Below are 18,359 nucleotides of genomic sequence, written 5' to 3'. Positions count from 1 at the left end.
TATTTTCATATGGTTGGGTAATGGGGACAAACTAAGACAAAACCTCCATTTAAGATGAAAGTAATATCATACTACATGTCCTCTTTTATTTTTTATTTTTATTTTTTATATATATATTTTGTGATTGGTTACTATATGTCCTTTCTAATTGTCATTCATTCCGCTACTTCATTATGTATAGTGTTTTCCCTTCAAATTTTAGTTCTTTATAGTAGGTCTTATCATAAGTGAATTATTAATTCAAGGTTGGGAACCTCGGCATGTAGGCGAAACTCAGGCTTGGCGTGGGCGAGTCAACTCAGCAAGTACCAAGTTGACTCACGAGTTTGCCCCAACTAGGCCAAAAAGGGCAGAAAAATCCCCAAAATCTGGGAAAAATTGTAAAAAAAAGGAAAATAAAAATAGAAAAATATATACAATATGAAAAATGATAAAAAATGAATTAATGAACTTATTGGCGTGTACTCGCTGAAATTGTTGGTTTTCTGATGTGCCACTAAATCATACTATAACTTATAATTTTTTATTTATTTATAATTTTCTACTCTTCTAGTGCCAATTCAAATTGCTACTAATTTTTTTATAGAATGCGACAAAACCACAACTATAACTGAAAATATTACTAGATCGAGCAATATTAATTAAAAATAAAGTATGAGTTTTAATTAAAAAAACTGAAAGTTACCCTAAATTTCTTAGTTCAGCCCTCCAATCTTTGCACTCAATATGATTCAGTGCCTTCAATTCTTGTCGGGCATCCTCAAAAACTTCAATTTGAAACCCACCAAATCAGATATGGGATTAAAGTTCAGATCTAGTTGATCCATGCTTTTTAAATTTTCATGAATAGTAAATTTGAAACAAATATCTCAAATTCCAAGTCTTTTGTGGTTTTTTGTGAGAAGCAAGCCTATGATTCAATGAAGAACCCAATAGCAGGCTTAGGAAACAAATTTCGTCCAAGAACTACTAACAGTTGCAAAGAATTCACGACTTTGCAAGGTTGGCCAAAATCATGGTCGAAATTTGACCAAACAAATTTATAATATTTTGAAAAGCAGTTGCAACGAATTCATGGCTTTTCGAGTTCGGCCAAAATTATGGTCAAAATTTTGACTAAACAAATTTATAAAATTTCAATTTTTTCAATTAAATCTGATCTATCAATTCGGTGGATCCTGCAAAAGTGTGTGAGGAGAATTTTTTTTTTTTTGATAACTAAAAGTGTGTTAGGAGAATTGTTGCTTCTATGGTGAAAAAAGGTGGATGAATTCCACCCTCCTTTGTGTTTCAGAAATTTTATAGAAATCGCCGAGTTATAACAAACTCATCGAGTCAGTCAAAATCTCGTCAAGTTTATACAGTATACTCAGGCAAGTTGCTATAGTACTCGCTGAGTACTGTAGCACTTCAGTACTCCCTCGAGTTGGTGGGGTTCTAGGTTTGTTAGGGTGCCAGGCCTGATTGGTTTTGGGCATAAGCTTGTGTTGTATTCCATCTACTGGTTTCAGCTCGGAGATATACTTGCTGATGCTTGACCCTTCTGACACTGCACATTCCTTTTTTATATTTATATCATATGTATCATTTGTTTCCCCCCAGTGTGGTCACTTCACTATCTGCATGCTCCATTTCCCCCCTTTCCTGGAGCCCTTTCATTCAAATAGTCAAAGACTTGTTATGTTTGATGGTGAAAATAACTTTTCTATGCACTTATCAACTGCCTTTTAGAATTGTTTTTCCTTTGAAAGTTTTACAATTTTTTTCTGTTTCTTTTACAGGAAGAAGAAAAGAAGATCAAGTACTCTTGTGCAAAATAAGATCGATTGTTCTCAAGAAAATGAAGGTCTATTGAGAAACAATTTTCTTAAAAATGGCAGTGACTCCCTTTGCGAACATAGGCCTAAGATAAATGTCCTAAAAGGTGTTACCAGGGATAGCAGTAATCTTGCTGAAGCCACGCCCATTGATTCTGATAAGAGTAGTGGTGTGAAAGTTAACAAACGAAAGACAAAACAGCAGTTGTCTCCTGTAGAGGATGGGGAGATTCAACCTTGTGATAGTGTTGTCTGTAAATCCTCGGAAAGGTTGAATCAAACTTAGTCTCATTATTGTTGTTAAGTTTTTCCTTATGTTCCTGCTCATTTACAATTATTTTTTTTCTTAGTTTCTTCTGAATGCTATCATTGGTCTTGAAATATTCTATAAAAAAATTAATTTCATGTTTCCACTGTAATAAGTTGTATATTTTCTATGTTTTATCTTTTGAGCCAAGTTTGCTATAACCCATGTATAGAAGATATATGTAGATTATATTTTAACACTTGCTGTTTCCGGAAATCTTGTTTTGCTTTGCATGTTGTTTACCTATGCTTAAGGTACTGGAGTTACTTATGGTTTTCTTCCTGTAATCAGGAAGAAAACCATTAGGTGTCTTCCTGTTATCAGATTTTAGTCATCATCTATCCCCTTAGAAACTATTTGGTGTTTTAAAAATACCTACAACCCACTTTTTTGGGGAAGCAGTGTTATCTTTTGCAGCGAGACTGGGAAGGAAATCTTACACATCGATATGTCTGGAAGGGAATCACCAGGTATGGTTTGCGATGTGTTATTTGTGATCATTCACCTTGGGTAATTTAATCTGTCTTTTGGAGTTAACCATATTTTAGTTTTTATCTCGTGTCTCGTATGGGCCCATCTGCAAGAAACTCTGGAGGGACGGTGAAGCTATGAGTTTTAAAATTTTGAAATTTTGAGTTTGAATGCATTAATCATTGCCAGTTTTATTAATTGAAAATCTTTTTACTTGTTTGAGTTTTTATTTTCCAAATACTTTTTTATTTTGTATTTTACTTTTTATATTCTGTGGATTCAACTTGCTGGACCAGCTGGGACCATGGGGTCTTCGAAATTTTTGGATTTTCTGAGTAGTTTGGGTAGGAAGTTTGTGTACTTGTGGTCTATGTTGGCTATGTGGCCTTTCAAGGCCTTAAAGCCAATAGTCTTACGCTCAGTGGGAGTTAGAGAGAGACTGAATCTGGGTGCTTGGAGCACTGGGGCACAGATTCATATACCCCGCATATTTGAGGCATTGAGAGTATACGTTTTGAGAGTGTGAACTCTCGGAGAGGTGTGAGGGTCACCTCCCAGTCTGAAATATATTGATTAGAATGCCTCATAGTTGCTGTGATAAGCCAGGGCTTGGAGAATCCAATTGAGAATAATAGAACCCGAGTATTTAAAAGAGTATTCGCCCTGTATGGAATGGTCGATTCATGGGATATGAGCCCGTATCCTGACACGAGACCTTTCCATGGCATGTGCACCCACAGTCGTATGGGGAAGCCACTCTTCTATAGTATTATTCGACTTAGAAGAGCTAGTTACATGTGCTTTAAGAGGACCCCTGTATTTGAATAGGAACATGTCCCACAGGGGTGCACCAGTAATCCATTGAACCCTCGGTGATGGTAAGCTCTGGCTCAGCGACTTTGATGTAACCAATTATGTGTCCCTGCCATAGACTGTGGAGCATAGGTCTATTGGGTTGGCTCGAGACACCGGTGGAACGTCATTCGGGTTAGCCCATTGGAAGACTCCGACTAGTGTTATAAGTTTAGAGATCTCATTTACCTTTGGCCCAAATTAATCTAAAATTGACGAGAAAATATTTTATATTGATGAGAAATTGTGTAATAAGGTTGAGAAATCATTTAGAGAATTTTTGAGATTTTTGGAGAATTTTTCAGATTTTTTAAACAATAAAAAATGTGATTTTCAATTTGTTTGACGTAAATACCAAACAAGGACATCCTATGGGGATGCCACATGGATCCCAAGTGGCCATAGGGATGCCACGTGGAACCCTGACCTCCCCACTTGTGGATGACATCATGCTGACATCATATCCATGTGGGGACCTATTTGTCATTAAATCTTTTGTTGGTATTATGTTATAACATGATTATTTTGTTATTTAAAGGGTTATATTTTGTTATGACTTAAGTTTGATTTAAGTCACATGTTTTTTTTTAGCTCATATGTGTCATTTTTGGCATGTGTGAAGTCATGGGATTTTGAGAATTAATTTAATTCATATTATTATCCACATATGATTTTGTAGCATGTGAGTATATCTTATGTAACACCACCTTATGGGCTTGACCCATGTGAAACTTTACTGTTGTAAAATCCTGTTGGTAGTGTCATAAGATATTTTATTCATGTGTAGATGTCTCATATTACCTTTATGTCCATGTCCTTGTATTTTATTGACTCTCACAAATTATTCAAAAACCATGGGTATAATTGTAAACATTAATTTGGACTTAATGAGAAATAAAACATAGAGCTAAGGGCTTCAAGGTAAAATGACTATAAACCTAGGTTTTGAGGAGTGAAGGGTGTCAAAAGCTTATCCATTGATCTTGGTAATAAGATATGGATGAGTGGCTTGGATAAAAGCCTCTCATGTGCCATTGATCTAAGGCATCAAGGATCAAGATCAAATCCATCTTTATGATCTAAGTATAAAAGTAGCTTATGAGATCAATTATTACCCTAACTTGAGTATTCACTTCAAAGAGAGAGAGAGAGAGAGAGAGAGAGAGAGAGAGAGCCCTTGACAAAAATATGGTCACCCATGAGATTATCTTCTTCTTTGGGCTTTCATTTGAAACCCTTCCATGGAGTAATCCATCATTTATGTGATCAAGCCCATATCATTGCTTCATTAAGGTATTGATTTTTCTTCTCATATTTTTAATTCCTACCTCATTTCCATTATCAAAGCTTGTTGTAATTCTTAATTTACGATAGCTTTCTTCGTTTTTGGTCATGAAAACTTGATATTTGAAGAGTCCCAAAGCAATAGTGTAGTCCATACACATAGTATGTGTAGACTAGCTTGCTTACTCCATGATCTTGAGTAGTTTCAACTTGATTTCTTGATCTTATTTTTCTGGAATTTTTTACTGAGAATATACAACTGATGAGATGTTTATTTCATCATATTTGAGCATAAGAAATAGTCCATTGAGTTGCCTTTTTAACGTTGAAAAGTTGGTGTGGTCCCTTATGGACCACACGGTGTAGTTTTACCATAAGTTCTTTATTTTGTGTAGTATCTCTCTCAAACTTTGAAAGGCTATTTTGATACAATCTCTCTCATGATTTGATCCCCATTAAGTGATATAAATGTGATCATTTGCTTCCCATTGGATTGATCTCCTTGAGTTATTATTATCACCCGTGCCTTAGACAATGGGACAAAATTAAGTCCTCAAAAGGCCCTTTCATGGCCCGGGCACAAGGGGTTCGAACCATGGTTTCCCCATGTATGTTTGCATGTTAATTTGATGTATTTACAGTTATTAAATGGATTCATGATTTTGATTAAGTTGAGTAAGCTGTATAAATATTGAGATTGTTTTTTTTTTTTTTTTTGCGGTATGAGCTTTAATGCTATGCATTATTGTTTATGCGAATTGAAATCTTATTGAATTATTATGATCAAGTGTATGATGTGTATGAGATATTATGAGGATGAAGAATGAAGATGAAATTATCATATAATTTTGATATAATAAGGAATTGCGAGTGCAAGTCATACAATATGTTGTAGAGATGTACAATGTGAATATTTGAATATTGTATTCAGTTTAATTATACTTTTTAGTAAGGGATTTGTAGGGGACCTATTAGGGTTCAATTTTATTATTGAAATATGTATAAACTAGGTTTGTAGGCTGGAATATATGTGTTATGGTTTTGTATTGAGATATTCATGCATTTAAACCATTGAGTTTTTATACAATGGAATTTTTTTTTAAAAGATTGCATTTCTAGCCTATTGGTCTTATACCACCAACAGTTTAGAGCATAATTTCTGTTCTCATGATTGTTTTTTTTTTTTCTTAAGTTGTGTTTGTTCTCATGATTGTTTCCTTCATTTAATTTTGTTTGAATGGATCTACTCGTGGGAATTGCTTAGTATTTTTTGTGGGCGTACATTAATCTTTTTTTCATCCAATGTACTAGTTGTATACAATGGAAAGTATTTCCTCTGTTCTTATTCATGCAATTCAATTTCATACAATTGATGGAGCATAATTGTAGTGCTTTTGGTTAGTGGAAAAGTACATTAGTGTTACTTCTAGAGTTATATGTCCCCTCCTTCCAATGTTGGAAATTTTAATTTAAACAATTTCTAGAACCATTAATCCTGGCAATGTTGGAAATTTTAATTTAAACAATTTCTAGAACCATTAATCCTGACAATGTTGGAAATTTTAATTTAAACAATTTCTAGAACCATTAATTCTGATCTTCTAGTCTAGTATTACATTTTTCAATAGTTTTTCTCACAAGCTTTGTATTATTGGCCTACATATTGAGAATTATCATAATTCGGTTCCTGCTTTCATACTATCAATATTTGAGTGATTTTTTAGTTTATCTTTGGAGTATCTTTATGAAATGCATATTCTATTTCCAGGCTTGATCAATCTGAAGGCAGTCCAAAGTATGTCAATACCTTGAGTTCAGTGCCTGGTACAAAAAAGGTTTGCTGTTGACCTTGTTTATTATAAATAGTTGTGAAGTTCCTCGTACTTATTTCCTATTTTATAAAAATGATGGCTATGATGCTCAGTTTCACTAGTTCTCTACTGAGATATCTACCATAGGATGAGTTTTCAATCATGCAATTATGCGGCTAGACTTGAAAAGTTACATTTGGCACATGTTGGGACTATGCTTAGTTGATATTTTTGAGAGAAAAACTTGTGCTGCAAGTTTAATGTATATAGTACCAGTTGGTTTGAATCATGTTCTGCAATGTATTTGTCAGTTCCTTTAGAAAAAGTCCACTCGTTATTGTTTGACGTGAATATGGCACAATTTCACCACACTTCAAATTTATATTTTCCTATTACAGATGCTTCTTTGTTTGATGTAACTATCAGTGAAGTCTGTATTATTGTCACGTATGAAAAAATTGAGGCACATGACAAATTTGCCTTTAATAGGGGTCCATGCCTTTTTGTGTGGTCTAGTGGTAGTCTTATATGTATGCATATGTTATTAGGATGACAAAATGCTTTTATTAGACGTTGGGCATCCATGTTCATGCAGAAAGAAAAAAATTTGCACTTGTGCTTAAATAGCCATCCAAATGTGTTGCCTTTCTTTTGTTCGCTCAAGGGACATATCTCTGTCCTGCATCTAAGCTCTCTCCTAGTGCCATGCTGTCTACAGTAGTCATGAGCAATTAGCATGTGTGCTATTCTTCCTAAGCTCCAAAGGGAGGAATCCTTATAAAATGGCACTTAATTGGAGAAACTCATCTTAATTCTTATTCTTATGGCTTAGCTCCCACATGATCTCAGCAGTACATATCTGGAGATTGAGATGCTCTTATGGTTATACTTTTTAAAAAAGGGAAAAAAATCCTTGTAGTTTTAGGTCTCTGCATGATATTGATATGCTTGCCCTTGTTCGTTAGAATATGAATAATTTCATAGACAAGGAGCTTATGTCTTCTTTATGCAAAATATAAATTTTTGTGGAAAAGGGAGCGATTTCGAGGGTTTTTTGGCTTTGCTTCACCATGAATTCCCCCAAATTTGTGTGGCTTTAATTAAAAAATGTGAGGTTGCCCCCCCTCGCCCTCTTTCTTCTTTTAGTTTTGCTTTTTCTCTTGTTTTTTGTTTTGTTTTGGGGTGGGGAGGGAAGGGGAGTCAAGGTGGGATTGGAAGGTTGGGATGGAGTTCCATACTAATGATATGTCAGCTTCTTCTGTGGAGTGGCTTCAGTACTTTTTCTTTTTTTTTTGTTGTAAAAAAGCACAAGCTTATGCATCATTTGAGACTAGTGATATGCACGTGTACTAAATATTAATCAATAAATAAATTTTTAATTTTAAACTGACATATTCGATTATAGAGAGTTATAAAAAGAGAGAATTTGTTGGATCCATCTTCACGTATGGGCTTTTATTAGGTAATAATTTTTTTATATTTTAATTATATTATTCTATAACCAACTTTAAAATTATTATTAATCATATTAGTAAAGTTGTTATTTACTTGTCAGAAAATATTATTCTAGAGAATTAGAAAAAATAGAAATGCAACAACATATCAAATAAATTTCAAAATATGATTATAATTCTATTTATGTTACATTTTGAGGTAATTATTTTTCTAAAAATAATTTCAATTACATTATTTACATCTGTATTTTGCATTTACGGTTAATTACTTTTCCTTTTTAATATATATCCAACTATATCATTCACTAATATAAATGAAATTATTTTTACGTATATTAGTAAATGTATTATTTACTTATAAGTACTATTTTTAAAATTGGAGAAACTGAAAATGCAAAAAAGAAAAACATAGAAGGGTTTATTCTTTCTTTGTCTTTTTGTAATTTTGGTTAGTTACCGTAGTGTTTTTTTTCTATTATGAGTTATAATGTTTTCTAAAATGATTAAAATTAATTTAAAATAATATTAGCAAATAAATTATTCTATTAATACATAATTACAAAATTATATTTATGTGATTATGAGTTATTGAAAACATTTAATTAGGATTCTAAATTCTAAAATAATTAAAATTAATTTAAAATAATATTAGCAAATAAATTATTCTATTAATACATAATTACAAATTTATATTTATATGATTATGAGTTATTGAAAATATTTAATTAGGATTCTAAATACTTGTGTAATTTATTCCAATTATATTTTTGGTATAATTAATTGCATATATATATCTATCATGTGAACTTTATAACAATTACTATACTATTAATTATTGTAACAAAGTAATTAGTTATAATAATTTAAATAATTATTGATAAATTACAATATAAAAAATAGAATAGTTATATGTAAATTTAAATAACTATCCATCTATCTATCTATTATATATAAAGCGAGAGGAGGCCCCCCTATATTTTATTGACTTGTGTCCTTTTTCTTCCCGTTATATCCTACTAATTCTTAGTTTCTTCCCCATTTTACACTTCTATTTCTTGGAATTATCGAACTCTCCATATTAATGGCTAGACGTCTTCAAACTTAAATAAATGTTGACTATATTCTAAAAAGTTTTAATTGGTTACAGTGAGGTAGAAAGGAATTGGATTAGAACTGTAACAAAATAAATTCACCATCATTCCAAGGAAAGCAGCAGTTTCTAGTGTCACTTCCAAAAGTATGAAATAAAAAAATAGGCTAATTGTTTGTTGACCTTCCCCGGAATAATATAAGATGGATCTTGCAAAGATTGCTAAACTAAATTCAAAGATGAATATAAGTTATTAATTGAAGCTTTATTTCAAAATGTACTCTTTGTTGTCTAAATTCTTCAATACATCTTCCACCATCGTGTTGTTTGGTACCCAGTGTATCAAAAAGTGCTAGGCGGGTCCTAGGTGGCATGGGGGGTCCAGGCCGCCCTGCGCCTAGGCTGCCGCCCAGAATCTGGGCGGTAGCCCAGTTGAAATAACCACAATCCCAGATTCCAAGTTGAAAAAAAAGAAGATAGAAGTCGAGAAGAGAATTTTGATAATCCATATTGTTAAAACAGTAAACTGTAAAACCATACAAGTTTAGGATACGAAAGTCAACACTCAACACAATAGAAATATACAGAAATTTAGAAAATATACAGTCTAAGATATAAAAGCCAACACTCAATACAACAGTCAACACTCAACACTCAGCACCAAGAGGCAAGAGTCTTCAGTCGTCGTCGTCATCATCATCATCAGAAGGAATATCAATGGGTCAAGCCTCATCATATGCATTAGAGTCGTGGCCATCATCATCTGAGTCATCTCCCTCTTCAATATAACGCTCGTCCTCTGTTTTTTCTGAATTTGCCTCTTCCTCCTTCTCTTCTTCTACCTTCCTCTTACTGGTATGTGCAGACTGTGCAGATGAGGCCCTAGGAGTTTTGGTTGTTCTACCTTTTTCTCGTATAATTTCCTCCCTGGTAGCTTCAGGAACATTTTTACACAAGGCAACATCCCCCTTAATACCGGTAAGGTGTTTTTTAAATCGTAAATGCCCCCATTAGTATCATTTCCACAATAATTACATTTAATATGATTTTTATCACTTGGATTCGAGTTATAACCATACTTCCAACCCGGATCACCACTTCTAAAAGAACCCGGAGAAGATATTTCCATAGAACAAGGCTCATTTTTATTATTTTCTGGTTCTTCTAAATTCAGAAGCTGTCTAATCTCATCCCGAATTGCTTCAGAAACCTTTTTACAAGAAGCAACATTACCTTTAACACCAGCAAAGTGTTTTTCGAATCGGCTAATACCCCCATTGGTATCTTTTTCACAAAAATTACACCTTATATAATTTTTATCATTTGGTTTTGGGTTGTACCCATACTTCCAACCCGGAGCACTTCTTCTAGAAGTAGCAGAACTAGATCTATGACAAGGATTTTGTTATTGTTTTTATTTTACACAACTTATATATTACCTAATCTCCTCTTCGATAGCTTCAGGAACATTTTTACAAGGGGCACTATCTCCCTTAATACCGGCAAGATGTTTCATAAACAGGTTTATGCCTCATTTTGTGTCTTTTTCACAAAAATTGCATCTAACGTAAGTTTTGTCATTTGGATTCGGGTTGCATCCATCTTTCCAACTCTCCACTCCGACTAACTCCTGAAGAAGACATCTCAAAATAAAACAAACGATCTAAAAAATAAAGTTTTGCACTTACTTTGATTGCTCGAACTCCAAACTTTGAGAAACACTTTGATCCTATGAAATGTAGTTTTTTTGAGGTTTATTTCTCTCTAAAATGGGTTATTGTGGGTTTTGGTTTCAAATGAAGAGAGGGCGTGGGGTAGAGAGAGAAGGTGGGAGAGAGATCACATACAAAGGTAGAGAGAAGTAAAGAGCTTTAAATTAGGAAATAATGTTGGGAGTTTCAAATTTGGGGTGTATTAAGGATGTGAGTGATTATGGAGAGAGATTAATAGACAACCATTAATATGGAGAGCTGGACAATTCCAAGAAATAGAAGCGTAAAATGGGAAGAAACTAAGAATTAGTAGGATACAATTGGAAAAGGATACGGACACATGCCAATAAAATAAATGGGGACCTCCTGTCATTTTATTAAGCATGGGAGATGTATGGATTTATCGTATAGAGAATAAGAAAGAAAACGAGGAAGTGGTTTTCCTTGATGTGGCCCCTCAAGAGTGCCACTAGGATTCCCAAGTGCTTCCATATGTTTCATTTGTTGATGACAACATGGTGTGATTATCAATATTGCAACTGGTATTCTTGGATACCTATAACTTAGAATGAAATCAGTTATAAATTCGAATATGAATGCAATAGGAAGTTATGCAATGATGCTTTGTCAAAAAAAAGAAAGAAAAATTGCATGATGATAGGATATATCGAAAATTATGATGCACCTAAATTATTTCATGTCTGAATGTGTCTAAATATATATTCAGAACCTGTAAGTGATATGGTTGTAACCAGCGTTCATAGACTCGGCCGAGGTAACTTGGACTCAGCTGAGTAACTCGGCCACGCCCTATGGGTGAGGCAAGTTTTGGGCGATTTGGTTGTGCACCATTTTTTTTTAGTTTAAATATATTAAAACCTTCAATTTGAATCAAATAGCTTAAAGTGGCTTTTTGGTTGTTATGTACACGTAAAGTTGAACCCATCAGGGTTCCAATCCCGTTGCTGGCATTTTTTTACGCAACTTTTAAGTTTTAAAACATCCTTCTTTTTGGAGTTTTTAAAAAAATGTGGCCTCCACGAGAGTGGATCCCACAACCTCTTGTTAAGAGGTCGATTTCCATATGTGGCTCAATGATAAAAACTGACACTTGAACTATATATAACTATATTTTGTCTTTATTTTCTTTAAAAAAAAAGGAGCTGAACTTAAGTGAGTTACTCAGACTCAGCTGAGTAAATCGCCTCGGCCAGGGCCCGAGTACCTTTGCCGGGTCGATTTTTTGAACATTGATTGGAACATAATACGAATATGATATTAATATAAAAAAAGATCTGTTATATTTTTATACATGTACCATATGCCACAATTGATAAACTAAATATGTATCAATATGTTGCATAGGATTCTCCTTTCTATAACCATGCTTTGAATTTTGGGAAATTTCAAGTGGTATCTAGGCTCTTCATATGAAGGTATGTATCCTTATCCTTGTTTGGTTATTTGTACTGTATTATTAAGCCACAGTTAAAGGGTGGGTATGTCTCGCAAGAATAAAGGAGGGTCAGGTGATAATTAAAAAGTAGTCTTTGGCCCCATGTAGGTAAATTGATTCCCTTATTTTAGGATAGAATGAATATCGTAAAATTTGTGGGCATTGCCCAAAATTTCTCTCTTTATCAATCTCTGCATCCTAATTTATTGTGGAACTTGAATTTCTTTAGGTTCTACAATCTATTCTACCATCTACATGTTCTCTCTCTATCAGTCTTTCTCTCTCTCTCTCTCTCTCTCTCTCATCTGCATGGGAGTAATCTCTTCTAAAATTTTGTATTTTAAAATCACTTCTCCTAAAATTAATGTAAGTGCTCCCCTAAAATATGTTCCCTATTTTTTAGGTTTAAACCTCCTAAACTTGGTGCCACTAGATCTTGCTCTTGAATTCAAACCACCCCTACACCATAGCAACCACCCAACACTAACCCTTCAAGATGTCTTAAACACCCCTTGAACCCATCCATAGTGCAACTTTTACATATCTTCAACCCAGCTCACAAAACCCTCGGAACCCTTTTCATCCCCTTGTTCAAGGTGGCTTCGTCGCCGAAAAACTTTATAGACTGCAAAACTTACTTTTTTCAACTTCCAATCCAAGCGTAATGACCACAAGGGCATCTGAAAATGGGCGGGATCACTTTTGGGACAATCTCCTTTGCCACCATCAATTTGGCAACACAAGATCTCACCTTTCTCTCTAACCTTAATAAGGGATGAATTTCTGAAAACCCTTTTTAGTAGTGCCATATGCGCAAGGCTTTGGACATGATGAGGGCCATAGACTGCCTAACCCTTGGTCAGTCAAACAACACATAAGCTCCCACTGAAGTGTATAATCCACTATAAATGCCTTTTTACATGTTCTCACAGCCTTTAAAGGCCACAAACCCCCAACAACAACCAATGTGTGTGATTTTATAATCAATTAGTGCTTTTGTGTCTTTCTAGTGAAAGTTTTTATTTTACCCTTGATTAATTACCTAAGGTAACCTTAAGCAAGAAATTACTATATTTGTCAACACAGAACTTTGATGAATATTTCATATTCAATAACCTGGTTAATGCATCTCCATCACCTATATCTATTAGAAGTTTAGAACTTCTTTTGGTAAGGGTGCATTGTACTTCACTTTGACACATACTTGAGCAATATGCATTCTCTGCTTTAGAGAACCATCTAGTATGTCTGGTTTCCTAACTGCTGGTGCTATGTGTCCAAGAGATGGCGTACACTTAGAATGATGACGAAGGTGCAGAAAATGAACACATATGGGAATGGTTGAAAGTGTTGCAATTTCAGGAAGTTTACCATCCACCCCTTCCCGCCCCCCCCCCACTCTTCTCCTCCCAATTATATGGAGGCTACCATTGAGCACCCATATTTAGGTGATCTTTGGAACTGTCAATCTCCATTAAGGTTCAATACCAACAATATATCCAATCAAGAAAGATTGGAACCTTTTCTGTTTTTCATCCATCTCCTCTGTCTAAATATGCATGGCTTGATATCATTATTACCTCCATATTCTGGTGAGTAAGATTCGACAATGAGTTTCAGTCAGTGATTCAAAGACTTATTTTCCTTTTCCTCGATCTTGATTCACGTACAAATTTGGGAATTGTGATATCTGTCAAACGAGAATTACTCAGGAACTAGGTCCATGCAAAAAGGCTCTTGCAAGCGAGCTAGATTGTAGACAGAGCATCGATAGCTTATGGACTCTTAACTCTTTGCATGGACCTAGGAACCTTTGGATTGAATATAGGTTGACTAAAATGTTCTACAATTATATTGTCTGGTCTTTCTTTGGAGTTTATGGTTAAGCGAGTGGGGTTTGGGATGCAGTGGTTTATTGATGCATGTCTGTATATCCATGGCATCTATTAATTAGAGTGCTTATTTAAGATCTTTAGGTGTTTTCGGTAATGGGGTTCTACCTTTTTGTTTACTAACCTAACAAAATTACTTTGTGGGAATTCACCAAACAATATCTACATACTGATTATGGAAAAAAGGAAGATTTTTCTCTTTATGTTGGATTGAGGAGCTCATGTCAGGGAGGGTTTGTCGAAAGCGAAACTATCATCTTCGAGGGTTTCAGTTTAGCTCAGTGTGGCTCTAAAGTTTATGTGGTGATGCTATGGGAAAGATCTTGGACCAGACAGTTAACTTTGAGAAACTGATTTTATAGGATGAATAGAAAATTTACCAACAGGGGACCATATCATGCTCCGTATGGATGGAAGACCTACTCTGTGCATGTTTAGTCTGATTCCTTTGTGTTGAACATGTTGGAGGGGGAATGTGATGCCATTGTTCGCAATCGTTGTAACATGATGAAGACAAACGTGGGACATGATGGGTTGAAGCGAGCAACAGGACTAGCTGCATGAATGGCTTTAGTGGTCCAAAAATCCCTCTTGTAAAACGCGCATAGGCCAGTATGCCAGCCCACTACATGTTTCTATATGAATCCTCTAGGCTCTGAACAATTAATATAAGAAACTACAGAGACATGTTCTTGGGATCCAGGTGAATAGGTTACACTTGGTCCAGGAAAAGGATGTTGAAGGCTTGCGAGGGAAAAGGGACATTTACTTATAAAAAAGAAAACTGCAAATCTCAACTCAGAGAAATTTTTTTGACTTAGAATCTGTTGAAAATTTTCCTTTCTCATACATTGATTGACTAGCATATCCTAACCTATTAAAAATTTAAACTTAATAAGAAAGGCAAGCACAAAAAATCTATGTTATGGATTTTTATATGGTTAGCTTACTAGGACAAAATTATTATAATTGATCATCTTTGTTAGATGGTTCTGCCTTACCCACTGTGGAGCATTTTTCCTTTTGCCATTGGAACTATGAAAATGATTGGGAGTAACTTGGGCCATAGACAGACTGTTTGGGGCTCTTGTGAACCATACATAAAAGATGAGAGTTTTCAAATCTTGTAGTAAACTCAATTTTGAAGGTAGTTCTAGAGGGGAATTGGAGGTGTTGTGAGGACCAACAAGAGGCAGTGCTAACGACTCTCTCAAGTCTAGCAGGCCATTGCAATGCAAACAATGACAGAGGCACTAGTTCTTTTGATTGGATTACAAAACTTGAAAACGGACTGGAACCCCATTTTGGTCGCAGAAGATTCAGCAAATGTGCTTCCATGGGCAAACAAGAGTGCCCATTGCCCATTAAGACTACATTTTTTAAGAGACAACTTAGGCTTATCAATGACTGTGCCCTTCGAGCACAGCTATAGAGAGTCCAACGAGATAGCAGATAGTCTTGCTATAGCGAGAGTTGATTGGCTTTGGCTGTCACCATAATTCATTAGCTCGTTGTCTTTGTTTTTCTTTGATTTTTTTGTCTCCTAAATTGTATAGAATAATAGATGCATATCTCTTTTTTAGATGCGCAGCAGATGCATAGCTTTTAATATCCACAATGCTATACACATACATTTTACACAATTAATGAAATATTGTTATCAAAAAGAAAAAACTGTTTGCAGTCTCGATTGTCATGTAAGATTATTCACTACAAGTAATCTTACTTGAGGCACTTTGTTGTGACTTCCATAATTCTTTAGCCATTTTCAAAAAAATTTAACCTAAAAAGACAATTGTTCAAATTGTTCTCCAGATCTGCACATCATTGCAGTGATATTACATAAAGGGCAAATGGAATGCATGTTTCTGTTCTTTCTCACTTGTTCTTTTAGTAATTTTTGCAAAATGCGTTCTTAATTTTTATTATACTTGATGTGTTTTACTACTAAGTAAATAATCTTGGTCATTTCTTGGTTTTATCTTTCAGCTTCCTAGCAGAAGTGCTCGTCGTAAGAAAGCCAAAAGGCAATGGCTGCGGGAGCTAGCTAAAAACAACAGCAAAGTGGTACTACCTTACTATTTGATGCTTAGCAAGCATGTTTAGACACCATTTGTTTTCCCAGTCAAATTGCAATTTGGGCATTTTGTGGAAATCTCACTAGTAATCTGATCTCAGCAGATGGTTGATTCGCAAATTTGAATTGAGGTCAAGGTGGTAGCACCACCTGTGACTCAGTTATCAGTCTCGGTTTCCATTCCTACCAATGCTAACCCCTTTTGAAAACTACTAACAATTTCAAAAACTAACAGTCAATGTTCGAAAAAAAAAAAGATTCCCAATTGCAATACCCCCCTCCCCCCCCCCCCCCTTCTCCCCCTCCCCCTCCCCCGTCCCCGTCCTCTCTTTTTTTTTTTTTTTGGCAAAACTACTCCAAGTTGTTTTGCAAAAAATTCAATTTGGTTTTCTCTCTCTCTCTCTCTCTCTCATCATCACCATTACCGCCACCACTTGACTACCATTTTGTGGCCACCACTCACCCCACCTCCACCACTGCCGTTGCTGCCGCTGCCGCCACCACCGCACCACCACTAAGCAACCACCATTGCCACCACCTAGCTCCACTGCCTAGCTGCTATCATCACTATCACTTTGCCACTACCACCATCACTGCCCCACCACTACTTCCTACAGCCACCACCATTCCACCACCACAGCCTATCAACTACCGCTGCCACAACCGCTGCCACAACCGCTGCCACCACTTACCACCACCTACCTGCACCACCACCAATTCTCCACCGCCATCCCCACCGCTAGCACGACCACCCCCACCGCCACCACTAACATCTCGTTGCGACCAGCACAACTATTGCACTGTGCCATCACCATCACGCTGCCTCCATCACATCACATAATAACAATTTATAACTCAACTAAATTGTTATTTGGTCAATTGCAATTTGAAGAAAACACTATTTGATAGAATTTTGCAATCAAATGATCCTTAGTGATCTTTGAAATTGTCTTCCTGGGTTATTCATTCTGCAGTTACATGCATTAACTGGAGTTGCTGAACTGTCTAGTTGTTATGCCTCTTTCGTGGTCTTGTGCTTATGAAATATTTTATCTTGATGCATCTTTTTTTGGTCTGCCTTTTCTAATCATTCTAGTTCTGTGTGTGCTCACTTGCTAGTGTCTTTGGCATGTGTAGGAGCTTCAGAGCCATTCACCAGAAAAGGCAATTCAAATAGAATTTTCGAAGCCAAGGGAATCTGGTCAAGTTGAGGATGAAGATGAGGATGAAATAGTTCCTGTGGTGGTTAAACCGGGACACGTTCGCTTTAAGCCTGCTGGTAAAGGTGTGATGGTGCTTTCTTGTCTCCCTAGTTTGTTAGCATAATATTGGTGTCTGAGAGCAGGTTTGCATAAAGTTTTTCAGCTTCATCCTTTGCAATTCTTATGTTGCAATACCAGTATGGCCATGCAATTATGAATTATCCACGAAAAATTGTTAGTGTGGGATACTTCGTCTAGATGTTATAAGGTACTACTTTTTAAAAAAATTTAGCAGTTTCTGTAAAATCAGAAGAGCATCTTCCACTATAACCCATGTATCTCCCTGAACTCATACATACCTCCTCTGAGATTTACCGTAAGAAACTAGACTCTAGACTCAAAAAGAAATAAGAAAAATATAACTTGCCTTAGGAAAACTTGCAAACAGGTCTGAAATATAGTGCCCCAGAATACTTGATTTCTGATGAAACCAGAATCTGAAAATTCGCTTAGACCAAAGGAGAGAAGCACTCTTCTTTCCCTTCTTAAAAATTTTCATTCCCATAAAAAGAAAAACATACACCTTCACATGGACGTCACCCTTTTTGATAAAAGTAAATATATATCATCATCGGCCCGACTATTTGGGGTCAGCCATACGAATCATGTTCCACGCTTCCGTTTTATCAAGGGCCATACTCTTAGTTAGACCATAAGTTACCAGATCTTTTCTTGCTACCTCCAATCATGTCCTTTTGGGTCTTCTCTGTCTTTTTAGAGCCTTCCACTTGTACCAAATTGCCCCCGAACCGATGTTGTTCGAAGTCGACGTTGCACATGGTCAGCTCACCTAAGTTTACGTTTCCTCGTCTTATTGCCTATTAGATCCATCCTTAAGTTCCCGTAGATGTATTCATTCTGAATTCTATCATTT

General features: G+C 35.5%; 1 protein-coding gene across 5 annotated transcripts in view; it reads left to right on the top strand.

Annotated features, from left to right (window-relative positions):
- Nucleotides 1-18,359, top strand: part of LOC18442737 (sphere organelles protein-like protein) — a 42,761-nt gene that overhangs the window by 12,124 nt on the left and 12,278 nt on the right. For all 5 annotated transcript variants that reach the window (XR_016056742.1, XM_088868558.1, XM_020672562.2 and 2 more), the window contains 4 exons: nucleotides 1,782-2,087; nucleotides 6,500-6,566; nucleotides 16,136-16,213; nucleotides 17,361-17,508. Coding sequence is in view for 4 of the 5 variants with exons in the window: in XM_088868558.1 (XP_088724684.1) it covers nucleotides 1,782-2,087; nucleotides 6,500-6,566; nucleotides 16,136-16,213; nucleotides 17,361-17,508 (599 nt within the window). In the remaining variant the exon portion in view is untranslated. The remainder of the gene's footprint in view (nucleotides 1-1,781; nucleotides 2,088-6,499; nucleotides 6,567-16,135; nucleotides 16,214-17,360; nucleotides 17,509-18,359) is intronic.

This window comes from Amborella trichopoda, chromosome 6 (assembly GCF_054954075.1).
Source record: "Amborella trichopoda isolate Santa Cruz 75 chromosome 6, AtrichopodaSantaCruz75HAP2 v2.0, whole genome shotgun sequence".
Taxonomy (NCBI): Eukaryota; Viridiplantae; Streptophyta; class Magnoliopsida; order Amborellales; family Amborellaceae; genus Amborella; species Amborella trichopoda.
This window is presented reverse-complemented; position numbering and strand designations above follow the sequence as displayed.